This window comes from Equus przewalskii, chromosome 27 (assembly GCF_037783145.1).
Source record: "Equus przewalskii isolate Varuska chromosome 27, EquPr2, whole genome shotgun sequence".
Lineage (NCBI taxonomy): Eukaryota > Metazoa > Chordata > Mammalia > Perissodactyla > Equidae > Equus > Equus przewalskii.
The window spans coordinates 38,138,158-38,157,375 of NC_091857.1; the positions used below are offsets into that span (position 1 = coordinate 38,138,158).

Genomic DNA, 19,218 nt, shown 5'->3' on the forward strand with positions numbered 1-19,218 from the left:
TTCTGCTGGGAGCGGGTCGTCGGCACAGGCGGCCACGCGGCAGCCGGATAAGTGGAAGTGCAGGAGTGGGGGGACTGAGTCACTTTTGGCAGCAAGATATTGCTTTGAAATTTCCCTTTTGCTTTGAAAACACAAAAATGGAGAATTTTTCTTGTTAGTCTGGTTACCCAGTAATATCAATTCTCCCCTCTGTCTGAACCTGAAGGAAACAAAAAGTCCCTCCTCGTGGGCATCAGGCCCCCAAAATCTGCAGACTCTGCAACTTTTCAGTAACACAGAAATGCAGAAAGGCTGCCCCGGGTCAGCTCGTGCTTCGACAAGATCAGCCGCAGAGACATCTCTGCAGATCCCCGGAAGGTAGGGACCCTGTTCCCTGAGCATTCACCGTCACGGTCGCCAGGGCCTAGGACGCTGGCATCTCCTAAGTGAACCACTGTCATTCGCGTGGCTCCCAGCATAAGAAAAGCCTCAGCAACACCGGCCAGGATAGCGCAGATCCCGCCTCCACTGCACCCCGGTTCACTCTGAGAAGAGCCGCGTGCCGGCCTGTGTCTGAGGGGTTGTTCTGTAGCAGATGGGACCAGATGCCACGTGCACTCCAGCACATCCAGCCAGCAAGTGGCATGCAGGACGAGGAGCGTGGAAATTTAAGGAGGAGGAGGCGTTTGAAGTGTGCGGCCCTCACCTGCTGGGTCAGTGCATAATCAGAAACGAACCGGGAGTGTGGGAGACGGCATGGCCAGGAGACCTTCCCAGAGAAGCATTGGGACCTCTGGTCTCAACGGCACCCACTCAGCATGGGCCATGGGCTGGCCTGTCCACGGGCAGTAGACACAACAGCCTGGTTTAGAAAGCGTGGATTCCTGCTTCCAGCAGCTGGACAAGCACGGCTCCTGGAGCACATCTAGAAAATTCATGCTCCCCAAAGTCGTTTTGACTTCAGCCCACAGGGAGTAAGAGCAAAGCCCAGAGCCCCTGATGGCAAAGCCGCTTGGTGGAAACAGATGCTCGCTGCCATTCCTGCCTCCTCTGAGCACAGGGCTGCTTGTGGCCAGAGAGGGAATGCTGCCTTTACACATCCACGATGGGAAGGCCACCTCTCCATCCTCTGACACACAGGGCATGTGTACAGCTGCCGACAGCACCAGGGGTGCTGGGACCAGGGTGAAAGGAGCGAGGCAGCTCCCTACAGGTGGCCTTGGCCTCTGTGTGGGTATCTTCCGGCCGGAGCATCTGCAGCACATCTCACCAGCACCCGGGGCAACTGGTGAGGGGTTCTGGTGCTTCCAAAAAGTATCAAGCTGCCTGCAGGGGCAAACCAGAGATGCTCAGAGGCAGGGGCCCTGGCCTCGGACACGTCTGAGGATGCCATGCATTTTGGACTGTGGGCAACAAGGATAAGCAACCAAAGGGACACACTTGAAAACTTCAGCAGCCCACCCAGCCCCCCAAAACTGCATCTGGCTGCCCACCAAGTGGCTTGTGCCCCAAGAACATCAGGGCCCCCGGTGGTGGTGGTGCACCACCGTCCGTTCAAGCAGGGGTGATGCTATATCCAGCATCACCCAGGGGCCCGGCCCCGCATCCTCCCCATCACTGAGCAAATGGAGGAAGTGACTTCACGCTGCTTTTGTTTCTCGCTCTCTGCCCTGCCAGAGCTTTCCCAGGGCTGCGCAAAAGCCAGCGTGGCCGCCTCCACCGAGCGCCAGGCTCAAGGCTACGGGGCCTCCCACGTCGTCACGAGTCCTCCCCGCTCACCATCATCCAGCCTCCGGGGCTGCCAGCGGGGCACAGATGCACAGACACATTGCTCTTGCTCCAGAGCCCCACGTATGCCACATAAGTGGCACCAGATGGTTTTGTCTGCCAATCGTCTTTGCCTCTTGACTTCGATTTCACAGCAAACATTTGAGCTCGTTGTCAGAGTTGCCTTGATCGGCACAGGGGCTGGTGGGGCGGGGAGTAAGGGATGTTGGAGCTGCAGCCCTCTGGTCCTGAGGACCAGCATGGGGATGGTGAGGGGACCAGCAGCCCTGGAAAGTGAGGCCCCTGGCTGCTGGCAAAGCCGGGGTGATGCGGGCAGCAGCTGGCTAGCAGCCTGGATGTCAGCCCTCCTGTCCTCCCACTCAGGCCCTGGACTCCCACCAGTCTGTAAGGGCCGTCATTTTGAAACCCTGGCACCCTGCACGTGATCCAGTGTACGTCTGTACTATCCCTTCAAGGAAGATGCGTCTTTGTTAGCTTCCAGGACATTCCACCTGTGACATCCCAACGCCCACATGGGGCCTGCACGCAGGGTCATTTCCAGTTTTCAAAATGGATTCTCACGATGCCACAGAAGTGTCTGCTCCCGAAGGTGTTCCTTTCACAGCTGTCTGAGCACGCTTTAGTTACAGGACTGCAGAAATTCACCCAACTCGCAGAGCTTGCTGTTCTCGGATATTACGTAACAAGCTAAGATGGATTTTCAGTGGCGGGCCCTGTGTTAGTGTCCTGGGGCTGCCGTAACGGAGGCACAGACTTGGGGCTTACACAAGGGAAACATGTTTTCTCCCCTTTCTGGAGGCCGTCTGGGATTGGGGCCCACCCTAGTCAGCTCACTTAACCTTACTTACCTCCTCAAAGGCCCTTTCTCCAAACACAGTCACATGGGTGTCGGGGCTTCAGCACACTGATCTGGGGAGCACCGTTCCCTCTATAACATGCCCTTCTGGTTAGAGAAGGTCACGCAGTGCGGGGCCCCAGCGGGGACAGCCGTGCCTGTGCAGGCACCGGGCAGCTGGCAGATGTGAGGATGACAGAGGCAGGGCCCCAGTGTGCGGCCCCAGGCAGAGAAGCGCTGGCTGGTGTCATGCCCCGAGCCCCCAGGGAATGTCTAAAATGTCCCTCCATCCAGAAAGCAAAGCCCACTCTGTCAAACTCCCTCTTTGAAAGTCATTGAATCTTTCTTCCCCAGCTTTGCTAGCTCCACAGTTCTGAGCTGTATTTAAATAGATAGCAACAATGACCATAAATCCTCTTTGGGACTGAAAACAAAATCTGTTTCGACTTGAGTGGGGATTTCTGTAGAAGACGGCTCAGTAAATTAAAGGGTGGGAGCAAACCTTCAGACACCACAATTAACACATTAAAAAGTGTGTGTGGTCCCAGCGGGCCCCAGAGGGGCATGAGGAAGCGTATTCGGGATGTACGTCATCGCGCTCCTTCATCCTGCAGGCTCAGGCAAGTCCAGGGCCTTCCTGTCTGTGAAGGCCCCGTTCCCAGGTCTGCGTCAGGCGTAACTGTGTCCCGGAGCCTCGGACTGTGCTGTCCATCCACTGAGATTGTTTCCCGTGTGTAGAAATGAACAGTCATTTCTGCTGTGGTCACCTGGGAAGAGGATGCCCCCTCTCATCCGGCCACTGTCCCTTCTCGTATGGAATTCTGAACACCGGCTGCTGTTTCAAACCCCCTCATCCCTTCTGGGCGATCCTGAAGCCCCCAGTTGACAGGCTTCACTCTCGGGTTCCCCAGGAGGCAGGGGCTCACCTCTGGGAACAAGCTTGGAGCCTGGAGAAGCCGCCCGGCTTGCCCTGTGGGAACCCCCAGCACTACGGAGGGCCAGGCTGACCCCTCATGCTGACCACCCTTCTGCTCCTGCGTCTGCAGATGCTGAGCTGCTTGGAGCACATGTACCATGACCTCGGCCTAGTCAGAGATTTCAGCATCAACCCCGTCACGCTCAGGAGGTGGCTGGTAAGTAGCAGCCGCTCCCTCCCTCCTGGACAAGTTTCCTGGAGTTACACAGCAATGGACCGTGGCGCCTCCCTGATGGCACTGGGCTTCCTCCAGTTGGAGGCGGCATCCCCATGAGGCAATGCAAGGACATTCGGCCAAGCTCTTGTCGGTCCTTCCAGCAAACAACACGCTTTGCCCCTAAGCTCCTGCTCTGGTGAGCTTCTCGCAGTAAGAACCAGGGAGGGACAAGTGAAGCAGTGCGTTCTAGAGCAACAATGTGTGTGAGCGAGTGTGTGCACATGTGTGTGTAAGTGTATGTGTATGGTTGTGCGTGTGCAAGTGTATGCATATGTGCACACGCGGGTAAGTGTTGCAAGTGTGTGAGCATGTGCATATATGTGTGAGTGTGAATGTGTGAGCATGTGTTTATGCGTGTTATATGTGAGTGTGAGAGAGTGAGTGTGCATTTGTATATGTGCACTTGTGAGTGTGTATGATTATGTGTAGGCATGTGGGGAGGGTGTGTGTGTGTGTGTGTGTGACTATTTAGCAGCAGATCTTTTCTCTTTAAATAAAATATTGCTCAGAACCAAACAGTAAGAGCCTGTTCAAGGTGTAATGGTGACTGGGGACCCAGAGCTTGTCACGTAACCCCCAGCCATCCCCCAGCCTCACATCCCGTGTGGCTCCCCGGGGGACACCCCAGTCCATGAGGTCATGGGAAAAGCCCAGGGGATGTCTGTCCCCACACCTGCCCTCCGTGTGGCCCGTGGGATGTCCTCACCCCCCCGCGCCATCTCATCCCTACCCTCAGTAAGGGACGCCGTTGGCCTCTGGTGCAGATGAGGATTAGGGCTGGAGCATGGAAACAGCTAGAGGCCAGTGGGCTACGGGGTGGCTGGAGAGGAGGGCGGCAGTGGGGAACCTCTCATCTCCCGCAGCTCTGCGTGCACGACAACTACAGGAACAACCCCTTCCACAACTTCCGGCATTGCTTCTGCGTGGCCCAGATGATGTACAGCATGATCTGGCTCTGCAGTCTCCAGGTGGGTCCTGGGGGGGCTCCTTCGGGGTTGCAGCACCTCCGCTCAGGGATGCGGCCCCCACCCCCATCAATGAGCAGGTACGCCCAGCGCTCCTCACCCGGCCCCGGAAAGTGGGAGGTCCTCGCTCCCAGGCCAGCTGCTGGAGGGGCTTCATCCTGCCCACATCACCATCCTGGCCCCCTCCTCACCCCATCCCACCCTCTCTCTAATCCAGGAGAAGTTTTCCCAAATGGATATCTTGATCCTAATGACAGCAGCCATCTGCCACGACTTGGACCATCCGGGGTACAACAACACGTACGTACACGATTTGCTTTCCTTTTAAAGGGCTCTCTGGTTCCCCTCCACACTCAGGCCAGTTCCAAGCTGGAGCTGCTAGCGAAGGCCTCCTGGGCCCCAGCTCCACCTCGGTGGGACACAGCTCCCGCTTTGGGGCTTTGTCCAGGGCCTTGGGCCTCCCTGGAGCAGGACCCTGCAAGGTTAGCACACCCTGAGGGGCTGCCACACCCTTCTGGGGCCTGGCTTCAGGCTCTGTGTCTACAGGAGCTGAGCCAGGGCAGAACCAGAACATCCCTGCCCCCGAGGCAGGCAGTGAAGCCAGCCCGTGGATGGGGGTGGCAGGCAACCCCCGACCCCGTTCTCTGGATCTCACTCCACCCACGGGCAGCCTCCCTAGCTTGTTACCAGCAGGAGCAAGGCAGAGGGAAGGGCTAGAACTGAGCGACAGAAGGGGTGCAGGTGAGCAGGAGGCTGGGAGGGGACCGCGGCAGGCCGTGGGGGCCAGGAGGCCGGGCCACGCTTTGCTGGAACATTGGCCACTCCCGCCTCTGGGGACTGGGGGTGAAGGCACAGAGTTCCACACCACACAACGGCTGAAGTCCTGGCGTCCTGGCCTTGTGGCATTGGTTTGCGTTTATAGTGACGCGTCGGTTCTTTCTATTGAATTTGTATATTTGTACATCGAATTTTATTGTATGCGTGGTGACATCAAATATGCCCGAGAACCTTGCCATCATTTGTCAGGACCGGAACGGCTTCCACGGTGTGGAAGTCCATGCTCTTCAGAGCAGGCCGTCACCAGGGGCGTTCATTCCATTTCACCCTCATGATGGTGGGCAACATGCGGGTCAGCAGAGGGGCCCTAATCACAGCTTCTGACGTGAAAATACATCCTGATTCTTCTCCCAATTGTCTGCCTTTTGCACATACTGAAAATTTTTGCAAGGTGCCTTAACAGAAGAGCTGAGTGCCTTCAGGGCACTGTGCTGGGGGAAGTTGAGGTTTATCCGTGGGGTCTATCTCGTAGGACTGTAAGACCTTGGGAGTCTCTATTAAAGGGGCAGCAGAGAGTCAGGAGAGCCTGGAGAAGTGAGCTCCTGGCACGGGCAAGTGCCGTTGTCTCCCCCATCCCGGCATGCTTGCCTCCAGCTGCTGCGGTCACCGCTCACCTACAAACTTTGGTGGTGTTGCCCTGATTGGCAGGTGCCCCTGAGTTTGGGCCTGAGGCCGCCTCTGCTCTCTCCTCCCATTCCAGCTACCAGATCAACGCCCGCACAGAGTTGGCCGTGCGCTACAATGACATCTCGCCCCTGGAGAACCACCACTGTGCCGTGGCCTTCCAGATCCTGGCCCAGCCCGCGTGCAACATCTTCTCCAACGTGCAGCCAGACGGGTTCAAGCAGATCAGACAGGTGTGCGGGGTGAGGGCGCTCCGACTGCAGGGTGGGGACATCTGCGGGGAGACAGTGAGCATGACCACAGAGCAGACCCCTGTCTCCAGTGGCTGAGGCTCCCAGAAGCTCCCGGTCACAGCAGTGTCCACCGGGGATCCTGGGGAACCAGCCCTCCTTCACACCCCTCCGAGGCCCAATGGTGCCCCAAGAAAGGTGCCCGCCCTTGGTGCATGCCTGGGATTCCACTGACCAGCACTTCACATCCGCTGTTTAACTCAACCCTTTGAGATAAGTCCCTTCTCATCTCCCAGCCCAGGAGAGCAAGGCTTCCAGAGGTCAGGCAAGTTGTCCAGGGCAGCACAGTGAGGCCCTGGACAGACACAGGTCCAACCCAGCAAAGCCCTAACCACTGTCCCCTAACCCCCCGCTGTGGTCCCCTGCAATCCGTGACCCGGTCAGCCCACTGCCCACTTCAGCTAAGAGACCTTTCTGCTCGGGGCATCTTGGAAGGAGGGAGACAGTGGCCATTTGTCCAGAGGCAAACACTTACAACCCTCCCAGAATAATGCCCCAACTCTCCCAGAATAATGCCCCTCCACACAGGAGTCCCGCCCACACAGCCCTGTGCTCCACCCTCCCACAGTCAGGGAGGGAAGATCTCGAGGAGTGCAGGGGGTCGAGTGGTAGCCCCCGTCCTGCCAAAAAAAAGCTGTGTTCGCCTCCTGACCCCCAGAACCTGTGAATGTGCCCTTATTCAGAATGTCGAGCAAATAATCCATAACCAATCTATCAATCAAAATTGGGGTGAGTTTATTAGGAGCCAAGTCTGAGGACTAGCCGCAGGCCTGGAAGGAAGGGCATCAAAGAAGTGGGGTGCACAGAGCGGTTATACACCGACTTGGAACAAAGAGCATCCATCACATGACAGGAATGTCCCTTTGACAGTAGTCACGAGATTGCTTTGTTGGCACAACAGATTGGCGGTCAGCAGGTCGGTGGTCACAGGTAAGCATGGCAATCAGTTCCTAGCCTAGGGAGAGATGCTTATCCTTAAGGAGATGCCAATGTGGGGGAAGTTGCACCTTTATCTTGAGGCCATTTGTCCTTGTCTTTGGGACACAGCAAATGCTTAAAGCAGATACACAACCCATGCTCAATGGCCGTGTCAGGTCCTTTTGGAAAAACAAAGTCAGGCCGAACTAGGTTTACACCAAATGGCTTCCCCCTATCCTCCAGCACATCCTCTTGCTTGCCATTTGTTTATCAGGAAACGGAGTCTTTGCAGGTGCGATTAAGTTAGGATCTCTAGATAAGCTTAGCCTCCATTGCCCAGGCAGGCCCTAAATCCAACGACAGGTGTCCCTTAAGAGACAGAGGAGGAGACACAGACACGGAGGAGCCATGTGGTGATGGAGGCAGAGACGGAGTGATGTGGACACAGCCAAGGAGCGCCCGGGACCTCCAGAAGCTGGGAAAGGCAAGGGATGGATGTCCCCTGGCACCTTTGGAGGCAGCCCGGCCCTGCAGTGCTGTGACTTCAGACTCCTGGTCTTCAGAACTTGAGCGAATGCCTTCCTGCTGTTCTCCGTCCCCCAGCATGTGGCACCATGTGCGGCAGCCTCGGGACACCAATGGCGGGAGCCATCGTCGGGTCTGAGAGCCACGTCCTGCCGTTGCATGGAGGGAACCTCATCCATTCCATGTCTCAGTGGCCTTGCTTCAAGACGCACCTGATAAAGACTCAGGACTCCAGTGCTGGGAAAGCCCTCGCCCCCTCCTGGAGAACTGATAAGCTTCACTTTATCAGAGAACGACAGCCTTGGAAGCCATTGTTTCATAAACCATTGTCTCCCCGTCCACGCTTCCAGGAAGTTCGGAGCTAAACACAGCACTTAATTACAGTCCTTACTGAATCACCTTTCTGGGTACAATGAGCCCCCTTTATCTGAAGGCTCTCTGGCCTCTCTCCCGTGTGTACGGAACCAGCCAGCAAGCGTGTACCGTGGGTTATAAACCACAGTGACTCTTTCTCTGATGTCAGCAAAGAGACAGATCGTGAAGGGAGGGGCTGCATTTGCCCCTGCCCCGTGGCTGCCCAGGGAGGAGCTCCTCCTGGAGTACCACCCAGAGAACCACAGCGGCTGAACGCCCCTACATGCCTGTGGCTCTGGCGGAGACCCCACAGGGGAGAAGGGCCCCTGCCTGGTAGAGCGGCTGCCCGTGGAGGGGTCTTCCTCACGCCATCCACCCTGGGGACACACAGGGTTTTCCTGCCTTATTGGACAACTTTTATTGGACAACTGCCAACAAAAGCAATTGTCCCAATTTTTAATTATATTTTGTCATTGAATGTTTGGAGGGACAACTCCTCATGAGAATAGATCCTTCACTACTAACACAATTAAATCTTTACAGAGAAATTGCACAATTCAAAATGCTAGGGATGTTTTCCCTCCCCCAAAATACATTTGAGGTGATCTGTATTGACTGATCTGAGTCCTGTGTTTGAGGCTATGTCTTTATTTTCTCGGAAAAGTAGAACACCGTACCCAGCACAGAGGTATATTCTGTAAATGTTTGTGGGATGGATGGACGGGTGGATGGATGGATGGATATGGATGGTTGGATGGATGGATGGATGGTGGGTGGATGGATGGATGGGTGGATGGTGGATGGTGGATGGATGGATGAGTAGATGGTTGGATGGATAGATGGATGATGGATGGGTGGATGGATATGGATGGATGGATAGTGGATGGATGGATACGTAGATGGATGGATGGATGGATGGATGGTGGATGGATGGATGAGTAGATGGTTGGATGGATAGATGGATGATGGATGGGTGGATGGATATGGATGGATGGATAGTGGATGGATGGATAGTGGATGGATGGATACGTAGATGGATGGATGGATGGATGGATGGTGGATGGATGGATGAGTAGATGGTTGGATGGATGGTGGATGGATGGATGGTGGATGGATGGATGGATGGATGAGTGGATGGATGGATGGTGGATGGACGGATAGTGGATGGATGGATACGTAGATGGATGGATGGATGGATGGATGGTGGATGGATGGATGAGTAGATGGTTGGATGGATGGTGGATGGATGGATGGATGGATGGTGGATGGATGGATGAGTGGATGGATGGATGGTGGATGGGTGGATGGATGGATGAGTGGACAGGTGGGTGGATGAGTAGATGGATAAATTGATGGGTGGATGAGTGGACTGATAGATCATCATGGCTTCGAATTATGTTACTTCTCCTAAACCAATATTTGGTTAACAAGGTAATAAAATATTTATACTAAAAAACTTATTGCATCCTCATTTTCACATTTGTGAATAGAAGAAGGCTATTCAATATAATCTGACTCTGCTCATTCCCAAGCAATATAAGCACGTATAATCACATGCAGAAAGATAAGAGGAAAAAATTACCCTTGGAAAATCTGTTCTTGACCTCCAACAACAAGATCTGGAAGGAACAAACCATGTGTGTAGATTACTGAGTCGAGGGGAAGCCTTTGTCCTTGGCTGCAACCTGCTAGACCCCACAGGAACACACAGGCTAAGCCCGCCATCATCCTGGCAGGACCCACTGTGCGAGGGGCCACCTGGGCTGAACCCCCAGCCTTCCGCTCACCCACTGCAGCCTGGGCGAGTCCCTTGGCCTCCTGAGGGCTCAGCGCCCTTATCTTAAAGGTCAGGACAGTGATCCTTAGAGACACACGCAGAGCTGGCGTGAGGACCGAATGACAGCATGTGCGAGGGCTCGTCCGGGATGGGCGCCCGCGGAGGGATTGTAAGGTTGTGCGCAGCGCTAACGCTTTGCCCTCTCACTTTTCAGGGAATGATCACGTTGATCTTGGCCACCGACATGGCAAGGCACGCAGAAATCATGGATTCTTTCAAAGAAAAAATGGAGAATTTTGACTACAGCAACGAGGAACACATGACTCTTGTAAGGAGGCTCGGTGACCTCTCTGGGGGGCTGGTGCATGAGTCCCGCCCTCCAGCTCAGCCTGGAAGCCGAGATACCAGAATTCTTACCCTTGCCCTGGAGGGAGGTGTCACTCAAGCTGGTTTTCAAAGTCACACCTCCTACCCGGGGGAGCCCCCCAGAGGGCCCCTCTCCTGCTTAGGAGCATTGTTTCCCATCCCTCCAGTTTCCCATCCCTCCATCTCGTTCTGGTTTGGAGGTGATAAGTGGCGAAGGCCATTCTTCTTGCTCTGGTTTCCTGAGAATCAAGTTGCCTCTCCCAGGAAGGTGTGGCCCACAAGACACTGAATACCAGCCTCTGTCTAGAGATGGAAGAGGCATGAGTAGACGGTAACCCCATTGGATGCCTTTTTTTTTGAGGAAGATTAGCTCTGAGCTACCAATCCTCCTCTTTTTTTTTTTTTGCTGAGGAAGATTGACCCTGAGCTAACATCCATGCCCATCTTCCTCCATTTTGTATGTGGGACACCTGCCACAGCATGGCTTGATAAGCAGTACGTAGGTCCGCGCCCAGGATCAAAACTGGCTAACCCCTGAGCCACCAAGCAGAGTACACGAACTTGACTGCTGTGTCATGGGGCTGGGCCCTGGATGTCTCTTTTCTCCCCCTGAAATGTGAGGAAAGGCCAGCTGAGATGGGGAGACGAGGCAGGAGGCCAGACAATGGGCCAGGCGGAAAGGAACCATCAGGCCTTTACTCACTCACTGCAGCTGAGCAAGCCAGGGGCAAAAGGGTGCCAGCTCCCCGTGTCCCATCCACCCGACCACCTGACGGTCGGGGGCTGGGAGAGGCAGAGGCTAAGGGCCAGGAGAGCACAGTCTGGGTCAAAGTGGAGGAAAGGGCCTCAGCCAAGGTCCCACGGGAGGCCGAATGCAGGTGTGTGTGAGCGAGCGCCCTGCTGTGGGGCCACATCTGGGGTCGGGTGGCCAGGAAGCCTGGCGGGAGGGGCCGGAGCAGGACCTGGAGGGACACACTCAGGCGTGGACAGTGGGAGAGGAGGCTTCTGCAGGACGGTGGCCTGAGTGGGGCCTGCATGCAGCAGGGAGCACACAGGCAGGCAGAGAGCCCAGCCAACGCAGGGCAGACACCGGCCTGGAGCAAGGCCGAAACCAGCGCCACCTTCAACAGTTGTGTATTTGCTGACTCCAGGCTGGAGGGGGCAGGCGGAATTGGAGTTCTGCCCAATGGCCGCCCATGGGGTCAGCAGCCAGGGCTGTGGCTCCCACTCCCTCCCGCCCCGGGGTTCAGGGGCAGGGGGTGCGCCCTAAGCTCTTATGTGAGGGTCCCCTTCGCCCTATATTCTAAACGTGCCACTTTGTCCCTCGGGGGTCCTAGTGCCCTCCACCTCAGGGGTCTTCATTCCCTTCGAGCCTCTGCCTCCTTACGATGTGTCTCTCTACTTTTTTGTGTATCCTCAACAATCAAGAGGATGTTTTCGGACTTTACAATGTATAGTTTGCGTTACAAAATGTCAGTGTGTTCAGAGAGCTTTTCTACTGTTCAGGCCCCTCCAAAAAACATTCTGATCCTTTGGGGGTGCAGTGGTGCCCCCGTTCTCCCCGGGTGAGGCTGAGGGGTCTAAATGCAGAATGCGAGGCACCCACTTCGGCATGAAAGGTCACGCCCTTGGAGGGAGGGAGCCCAGCTCCATCCGTCATCCCCCTCCACTCACCCCCACCCCGGCCGGCCAGCGTCACCGCCCTCGGCTCCTCCTGCCTGTGACAGCCAGCCTGACCCCAGCAGCAGCAGTGGCACGTGTTCTGTGTCCCGTGGCCTAATTCCTAACCTCTTCTTCCAGCTGAAGATGGTTTTGATCAAATGCTGTGACATCTCTAATGAGGTGCGTCCGATGGAAGTCGCGGAACCCTGGGCGGAATGCTTGCTGGAGGAATATTTTATGCAGGTGAGAGTGTCGCCCTGCCGTCCTGCCTCCTGCCCTCCTTTCAGCCCCTTTATCAGGGCTCACGGTTGACCGACGTGCCAAGGTGGCCTTGCCCATCAGGCAGCGGATGGTTTTGCCCGCCTCCAGGAAGCCTGCACAGCAGGCGCGCATCAAAAATGAAATAGGTTGTGATTTGAGATGTGAAAGACAGTGGCAACCCGGAAAAGCTAATGTTGCAAAACTGCCACCCACTGCCACTAATTGAGCTGCTCTGAGGGGCGGACGTGTCAGGCAGGCCGCCTGGACGCGTCCAGCAGGAAGAGCTGCAGAGCCGGGGGGAGCCCCGGGGGCAGGGGGGCCACGCAGGTCAGCCTACCTTGTGGCCGTGGGGAAGCTCTGAGACAGAAAACCAAGCCAGCCTAAGATGGAAAATGCTGGAAAGGACAGTAAGCCACTGAGTGCAACAGCTTGATGAAGCCCGGGAGAACACGGGGAGGTGTGGAGGGTTGTGTCTGTAAGCTGCTTCTGCTGCTGAGTGGCCCTGCGATGTGCTGACCAGCCTCTGCCTGTCCCCCACTCGGTCCTGGCAGCAGGCCCTGTGGGCCCAGCAAACGCGCTAGTTGGCACTTACGGTGTTGTCGTCTCTCCTCGTTACTGATGTAGGTCCTGCAGAGCCGGGGCTGGGGGGTCGCTGGCTCGTTCTCCTCTTCCTCTGAAAACAGCGATCTGTAGCGCTCTCCAGATCCCCCGGGCCCTTCTTTCTCTGACATTCTGCCTCCTGCATCCTCCACAGAGTGACCGCGAGAAGTCGGAAGGCCTCCCCGTGGCCCCTTTCATGGACCGGGACAAAGTGACCAAGGCCACCGCCCAAATTGGGTTCATCAAGTTTGTCCTGATCCCGATGTTTGAAACGGTGACCAAGGTGAGTGACCGTGACCAGACGCTGGATGACCGGACAGAGAAATACACATGTGTGCACACCCATGTATACGCACGCACACACATGCACCACACACACTCATGTACACACACACACGCACGCTATGTGCTGTGGCTCCTGCCCAATGCCTGTCCTGAAGCGCCCCCTCCACCTTAACGCAAGCGCGTCCAAAATGACCTGGCCTCCTGCCCCCGCCAGGCAGTGACCCAGCAGCAGAGCCCCAGGGCCGCTCGGCTTCCCCTTTGTCAGCCCCTTGGCCAGCCTGCCGGCTCTCAGAGCCCCTCGCCACAGTGTCTCTCGGAGATACCCCCATGCCTCGCCCCCCCCAGGGCCCCAGCCAGGAGCCTGGGCAGCTCCTCTCATCTTCACCTTCAGAAGAACCTCCTAACCTGTCCCCACCTCCACTCAGCACACGCCCATCTTCAGGAAGGAGACTGTCTGCGCCTCTCTCCTGAACCTTCCATGGCTCCCCGCTGCCCCGCCTCATTGCCCATGTCCCTGTTCCCCCTGGCACTCCTGTCTTGCAAGACAGCCCATACCTGCTAGTCCTTGCCTTCCTTCCACCCTCCACCTCTGAGTGCATCCTTCCGTCCCCTGGGGGTCCCCAGCCTCTGCCCCGTGCCATCCTGCCAACCTTCTAGAGCTACATCAGCACATCCTTCTTCAAACCCTAAAGCACTCTTACTTCCCTGGGAACTCGCCTTCCTGTACGTAGCAGCCCTTCCACCAACTGGGGAGCTTTCACCTCGGGCCAGCGGGTGCCCGGCCACCAGGGGTGCAGCGATGCGAGGATGGCCCGGCCCCGCCCCGCAGCAGGAGCAGGGATGTGACTGAGCGAGTGTCGAAAGCCTTACGCGGGGAGAGCTGTGTGCACAGGGTTCAGTGGCCGGGGTCACGCCTCCCTGGGGCTGGGGAGGGCCCCCAGGGGAGGCAGTGCCCTCTGAGCTGAGTCTCAAAGACATGACTGTCCAGCAGGCGGACACGGTGGGCTGAGAGACGCAGGCCGGAGGGCGGAGCCGCTCGGCCAGGCTGGGGTGTGGGTGCGGGTGGAGACGGAGGGTGGGGCTGGCGTTTGGAGAGGGGCAACCGCAGCATGGACAGTCAGGGGCCACGGGAGGCAGAGGGAAGGGAGCACCTTCTGCCAGGTCCCTCTGGAAAGCATCAGAGAGGAAACAGGGACCCTGGAAACGGAGGAGGCGGGGCTGGCCGCCGCGGTGGGAGGGGCTCCAGAACCTGGGTCGCCTCGATTCCGCTTCAGCCCGCCACCCACGAGGCTCCGGGAGTGCCCCTGGGATGGGGGCGGATTTCCCGTGCCATCCACGGAGACGCAGAGGACCTGCTGCCTGTTTTGTGCAAACGTTTTCTGTCGCCTTAAGAATGAGGGACCGTTTGGACGAATCCCCTTGTGTCTCTCCCAGCTCTTCCCCGTGGTCGAGGAACTCATGCTGCAGCCCCTTTGGGAATCCAGGGATCGCTACGAGGAGCTGAAGCAAATAGACGATGCCATGGAAGAGGTAAAACGTGCTCTTGGGGAAACGTGGTCTTCCGCACGCACCGCCCAACTGTCCTGGTCGTGAACAGGCTGAGCCAGCGCCCCTGCAGGTGGCCTCTCTGGACGGGAGCGCATCTCCATCCCACCGGACAGACAGGCCCAATGGAGATAGGGAGTCTGTACACTCAGGGAAACGGAAAATGCTTGGGACCAAGGGCGCCGATGCTCTGTGCTCCTTTGAGGGAGCGACATGGTACCCAGTGATTGTGCACGCCCCACATGTGATCAAGCGTGTCAGCAGCCTCCCAGCACCCCGGGTCCCCTCGGAGCAGCGCCCTGGCCCATGTGGGTCCCTCACCTCCTCCTGGCCCTGGGGCCGACCTTGTTCAGTGGGGAGGGCGTTGGGAAGAAACACTCCCCCAGCACCGAAAGAGCCGCCTCCCAGTCCTAGCCTGAGGCCACGAGCTCGCCCATGTGGCAGCTCAGCCCCCCTGCGGAGTCAGGGCCACCGGCTCTGGCTTTAGGTTGCCATTGGGATTGGGACTGTTGTCAGGCAAGGGTCACGCTCACAGGCACAGAGCTGGTGTGGGAGCTTTTCACAGCCCCGTGAGCTGGCCTGGTCAAGTCAGGACCCCTTTGTGGCTGCAGCCAGTGGGAGCTCGTTGTCCAAGTGCCAGACAGTGGCCGTGCGGGGCGAGGCATCCAATAGCAGGGAAGGTTGTCCAGGCACGGAGCGGTGTCTGCAGAGCTCACGCCGGGTGTGTTCGGGCACACCAAGGCTGTGATGTCAGTCTCCATGGCACATTTGAGCCGATTTGCCATCAGGAAGCTCAGAAGCAGACAGTCACGCACTCCCCGTCTCCAGGAGCCTGATTCTTGCCTTCTCTGTACTCTGTCCCGATTACAGAAGAAGACAGGGATCCTAACATCTGGGGGCACCGAGAAGTCGAGAGAGAAAAGCAGAGACGCGACAAAGAGTGAAGGTAGGCTGTTCTGAATCGACCTCTCGCTGCATGCCGTGGTTCCCAGTAAATGGGGACCCAGTGGAAATCTGGGGAAGGAAGGAAATCCCAATGGCTGAAGAGTGTTAAATAAGTGAAACTTATTCCTTGCACGTAATAATTAGAATTAGACTCTGAAAGAAGGGGGACGTGCTTTAGTTGATAGAAAAAGATCAATAATTAGCCTATGCGCCACTTATAAAGAAAAGCACTTTTTAAATTTAAAATCTTTTCAAAAATGAAGTCTTCAAGCCTTTTCCCCTGCAGTTGTGGCTGTAGCCACTTCTTGTAGAAGGCCAGCCAGCCCATACTGAGAATCCACCACACACGTGTCTGAAGGTCATTCGGAGATTCTCGGTTTATAAAGCACCAGGGCACAGGGCACGAGAAACTGGGTTTGGTTTTTAAGAGGAGCGGTGACGGGCTCCGGCATCTGACAAACCCTGCTCTGAGAGTCGGAGCTTTGTAATTACAAGCTGAGCACCGTGCGCCCGTGTCTCAACCTCTCTGAGCCTCAGAGCCCTCATCTCTAAACTGGAAGTACTTAGACCATTACTGTTATTATTTCAGCAATTAGGGGAGCAGAGTGCTGGTGCAAATGTGCTCAGTGAACGCTGGCCCCTGATTTTTTGAATGGCTTGGAAGAAAACTGTTCTCTTTTGCCTAAACGCGTTCAACCATAATTCCAGTGGCCTCGCTTTTTAAACGCTGTCCGCATGTGATCCTGACGTTTGTGATATTGCCTGCACACTTTCAATCCCAACAGAAACAAACCGGCCATGCTTTTCCTTTCCCAAGCAGACCGTGCCTGAAGAAAGCAGGACCGTTGCAGCTGTTGCTCTGGACGGGCCGGCCATGCCGCGCGGGAGTCCTCCGGGCAGGGACAAGCGGCTTCTGAGCGCCTGACGTCACGAGGCCACGTTTTCTAAGAACCCGTTTTGTCCACTGATGCAAAAAGGGATTCACGATACTGTACAGAATTTTTATTTTTAAACTGTCTTTTAAATAATATATTCTTCTACAGAAATGGGTACTGTACTTTTTCTTTGGTTGAGTTATGTATCCCGGGGCTGCTTCTGATAAACCACGGGAACACTCCCCCCGCCCCGCTCCCACGCGGAGACGAAGGACCCTGTGCGCGTCCACACATGTCTCTTAGAGTGACTGCCCGGGCTGCTGCGATGCGTACCTCCGTGTAAATTCAGCATTAAATGTCAGACCGGTGCCAGGAGCACAGGTGTGTCCTGTGTTTCTGAGCAGCGAGGGGGACATCGGTGACATTGGTGCCAGTGCACGGGGACGTGTGGGACCCAAGGCAGCGCGGTCAGAAGAGAGAAGTCCACGCGGGTGTAAACGTACCACCAGGCTGGTGCCCATCACAGGGAGGTGGGAATTTAACGTTTAAACCAGCAGATAAAGAAAGGAGACGCGTTTACTCTGCACATGTGGGGGTGTCCGTCTCAGGGGAGGAAGCTGTCCTTTTCTTCCTGCCTTTGTGTTAGGGACAGGCACTGGGGACATCCTGGGTGGCACTGTGTCCACGAAGGGAGGCTGACCCCTGCTTGTTTGCGGTCGAGCTTGGAGAGGCACCCACCTGAGCTCCCGCTGGGACCCCCTGCACGGGATTAGACCCCAGAGTGCTTCCCGGGGCTGCAGTCTCCACGTCTGCCCCCGCAGGGACAACATAACCTCCGGAGAGCCCCGCTCAGGACTGCCCTTTAGCGCCGTCTCAGACTCCGAGCGCGCGGACGTTTCATCTGCGTCACTCAGGTTCCTGGGAGCATCTGTTCCCTTGCGGTGAATTCCAGAATATCACTTCCCATCTTTGCATAATTCATTTTTGGGCTGTGTACTCTTCCATCTCTTCTTGAGTCCAGCTCATCATGGACGGGGCCTTGGGCTCCACATCTCCTCTTGTTTCTGTTACTGTTTCTCATTTTAATCCTGCGGAAGCCAGTGCATGTGGCAGCTTCGGCTAAGACGCAGCCCAGCCCTAGCAGGTGTTCGGATGCTGATGCTCCTGGGCCTGCCGGGCCTCCAGCTCAAAGGGCTGTTCCCTGCTATCCCCTTGGGGAGCGAGGTCTTCGAACAGTACCTCCTGTCTGCTCAATCCGCTGAGTGCCCACCTCACCCGACCGCTCCCTTATCACACTGCATACAGTGCTCACTGAATGTGACACTCACACACACACGCACACACACACTTATACACATGTACACACAATCTCACATGCATGTGCATGCACCTGCACATACATAACATGCAATCACATGTATGTATGAGTGCACACTTGCACCTGTATGTTCACACATATACACATGTATCCACACACATGCACATATACACGCATGTCCACACACAAATACAAATATATGCACAATCTCGCACATGCATGTGTGTATACAGATGCACACACACGTACACAATCACACACACACATATGCACACTCCTCCGCTCCCTCCACTCCAGCACTGTTCCTCTGCATTGCTGGGTTTAGTTTATACCAAGTCCTGGAACAACGGAATCAACAAACAGGAGGAGACGGTAAGGAGAGCCCGTCCTGGCAGCGTCCAGGACAGCCCTGGTCCTTGCGTAGCCAAGTTCCATTAATGGGACCCTAGAAACTGGTACAAGAGCGGCAGGCTTCCTGCAAAATGCTTCCCCAAACCTGCTGCTTCAGAACTATTGACACACCATGGGACGATGAGGCCTGGCCTGAGTCACCTCCCACACCGGGCGTGTCCCCCTTTACCACCAGCCAGCCTCCTGTTCCACAGACCATCCCCAGGGCCCACGGACTGAGGCCCTGACCACCCTGGTGAGCCTGCTCGCCCAGGGCCTGGAGTTCCCCCTGCCCCAGGAGGCACCCACACGTCTTGGCTAAGTCAGTGACCTCGTGGGCAGCAGAGGGTGAGAGAGTGAGATGTGGCCAGTGCCCAACAGCCAATGTTAAGTCGACATGAAGGATGAAATGTTCAGAGCCAGGCTGCACATTGGGAGACCAGCAATGCCTTGTGCTTTCGAAAATGGGATGGAGCCGGCTGCTGGTCCAGCACACGGCACGTCGCAGCAAGGCATCCCCACCATCCCGTGACCCAGCCAGGCCTCCATCACCTGGTGTCCACACAAGGGGACAAGAAAATGCTGCTTTCCGTTGCTTTTCTCCCTAAGAACTTCTCCTAACAACTCAAGGCACGTGGCATATGTCAAAGACAAGATCTGATAAAACCCAGAACTCTCCCTCCTCAGTGTCATCCTGGGAGCCTGGCGCTGACGAGGTGCTGGCTTGGGATGAGAGCTCCTGGCCCCCCACGTCTCCCCCTGCCTGTCAGGAAGGCAGTGCAGCCCCTTAGGATCTCAGGTTCAACCTTGCAGGGAAGGAAGGAAAAAAGGAGAAACATCTGTCACTTCCACCTGGAGGGCGTCCCCGTGGCCGAACTCCCCCGCT

The 19,218-nt window shown here is 56.4% G+C and overlaps 1 protein-coding gene across 8 annotated transcripts in view; it reads left to right on the forward strand.

The window, feature by feature from the left end:
* Positions 1 to 16,795, forward strand: part of PDE9A (phosphodiesterase 9A) — an 89,801-nt gene extending 73,006 nt beyond the window's left edge. For 4 of the 8 annotated variants that reach the window (XM_070597877.1, XM_070597873.1, XM_070597879.1 and 1 more), the window contains 10 exons: positions 3,649 to 3,735; positions 4,659 to 4,763; positions 4,978 to 5,060; positions 6,298 to 6,454; positions 10,300 to 10,413; positions 12,252 to 12,356; positions 13,129 to 13,257; positions 14,694 to 14,789; positions 15,675 to 15,750; positions 16,570 to 16,795. In XM_070597877.1, the coding sequence (XP_070453978.1) occupies positions 3,649 to 3,735; positions 4,659 to 4,763; positions 4,978 to 5,060; positions 6,298 to 6,454; positions 10,300 to 10,413; positions 12,252 to 12,356; positions 13,129 to 13,257; positions 14,694 to 14,789; positions 15,675 to 15,750; positions 16,570 to 16,580 (963 nt within the window). In that variant the 3' untranslated portion in view covers positions 16,581 to 16,795. Of the gene's footprint in view, positions 1 to 3,648; positions 3,736 to 4,658; positions 4,764 to 4,977; positions 5,061 to 6,297; positions 6,455 to 10,299; positions 10,414 to 12,251; positions 12,357 to 13,128; positions 13,258 to 14,693; positions 14,790 to 15,674; positions 15,751 to 16,566 lie in introns of all 8 variants that reach the window. The other 4 variants (XM_070597872.1, XM_070597875.1, XM_008544373.2 and 1 more) reach the window with 1 other exon arrangement.
* Positions 16,796 to 19,218: the final 2,423 nt, after the last annotated feature.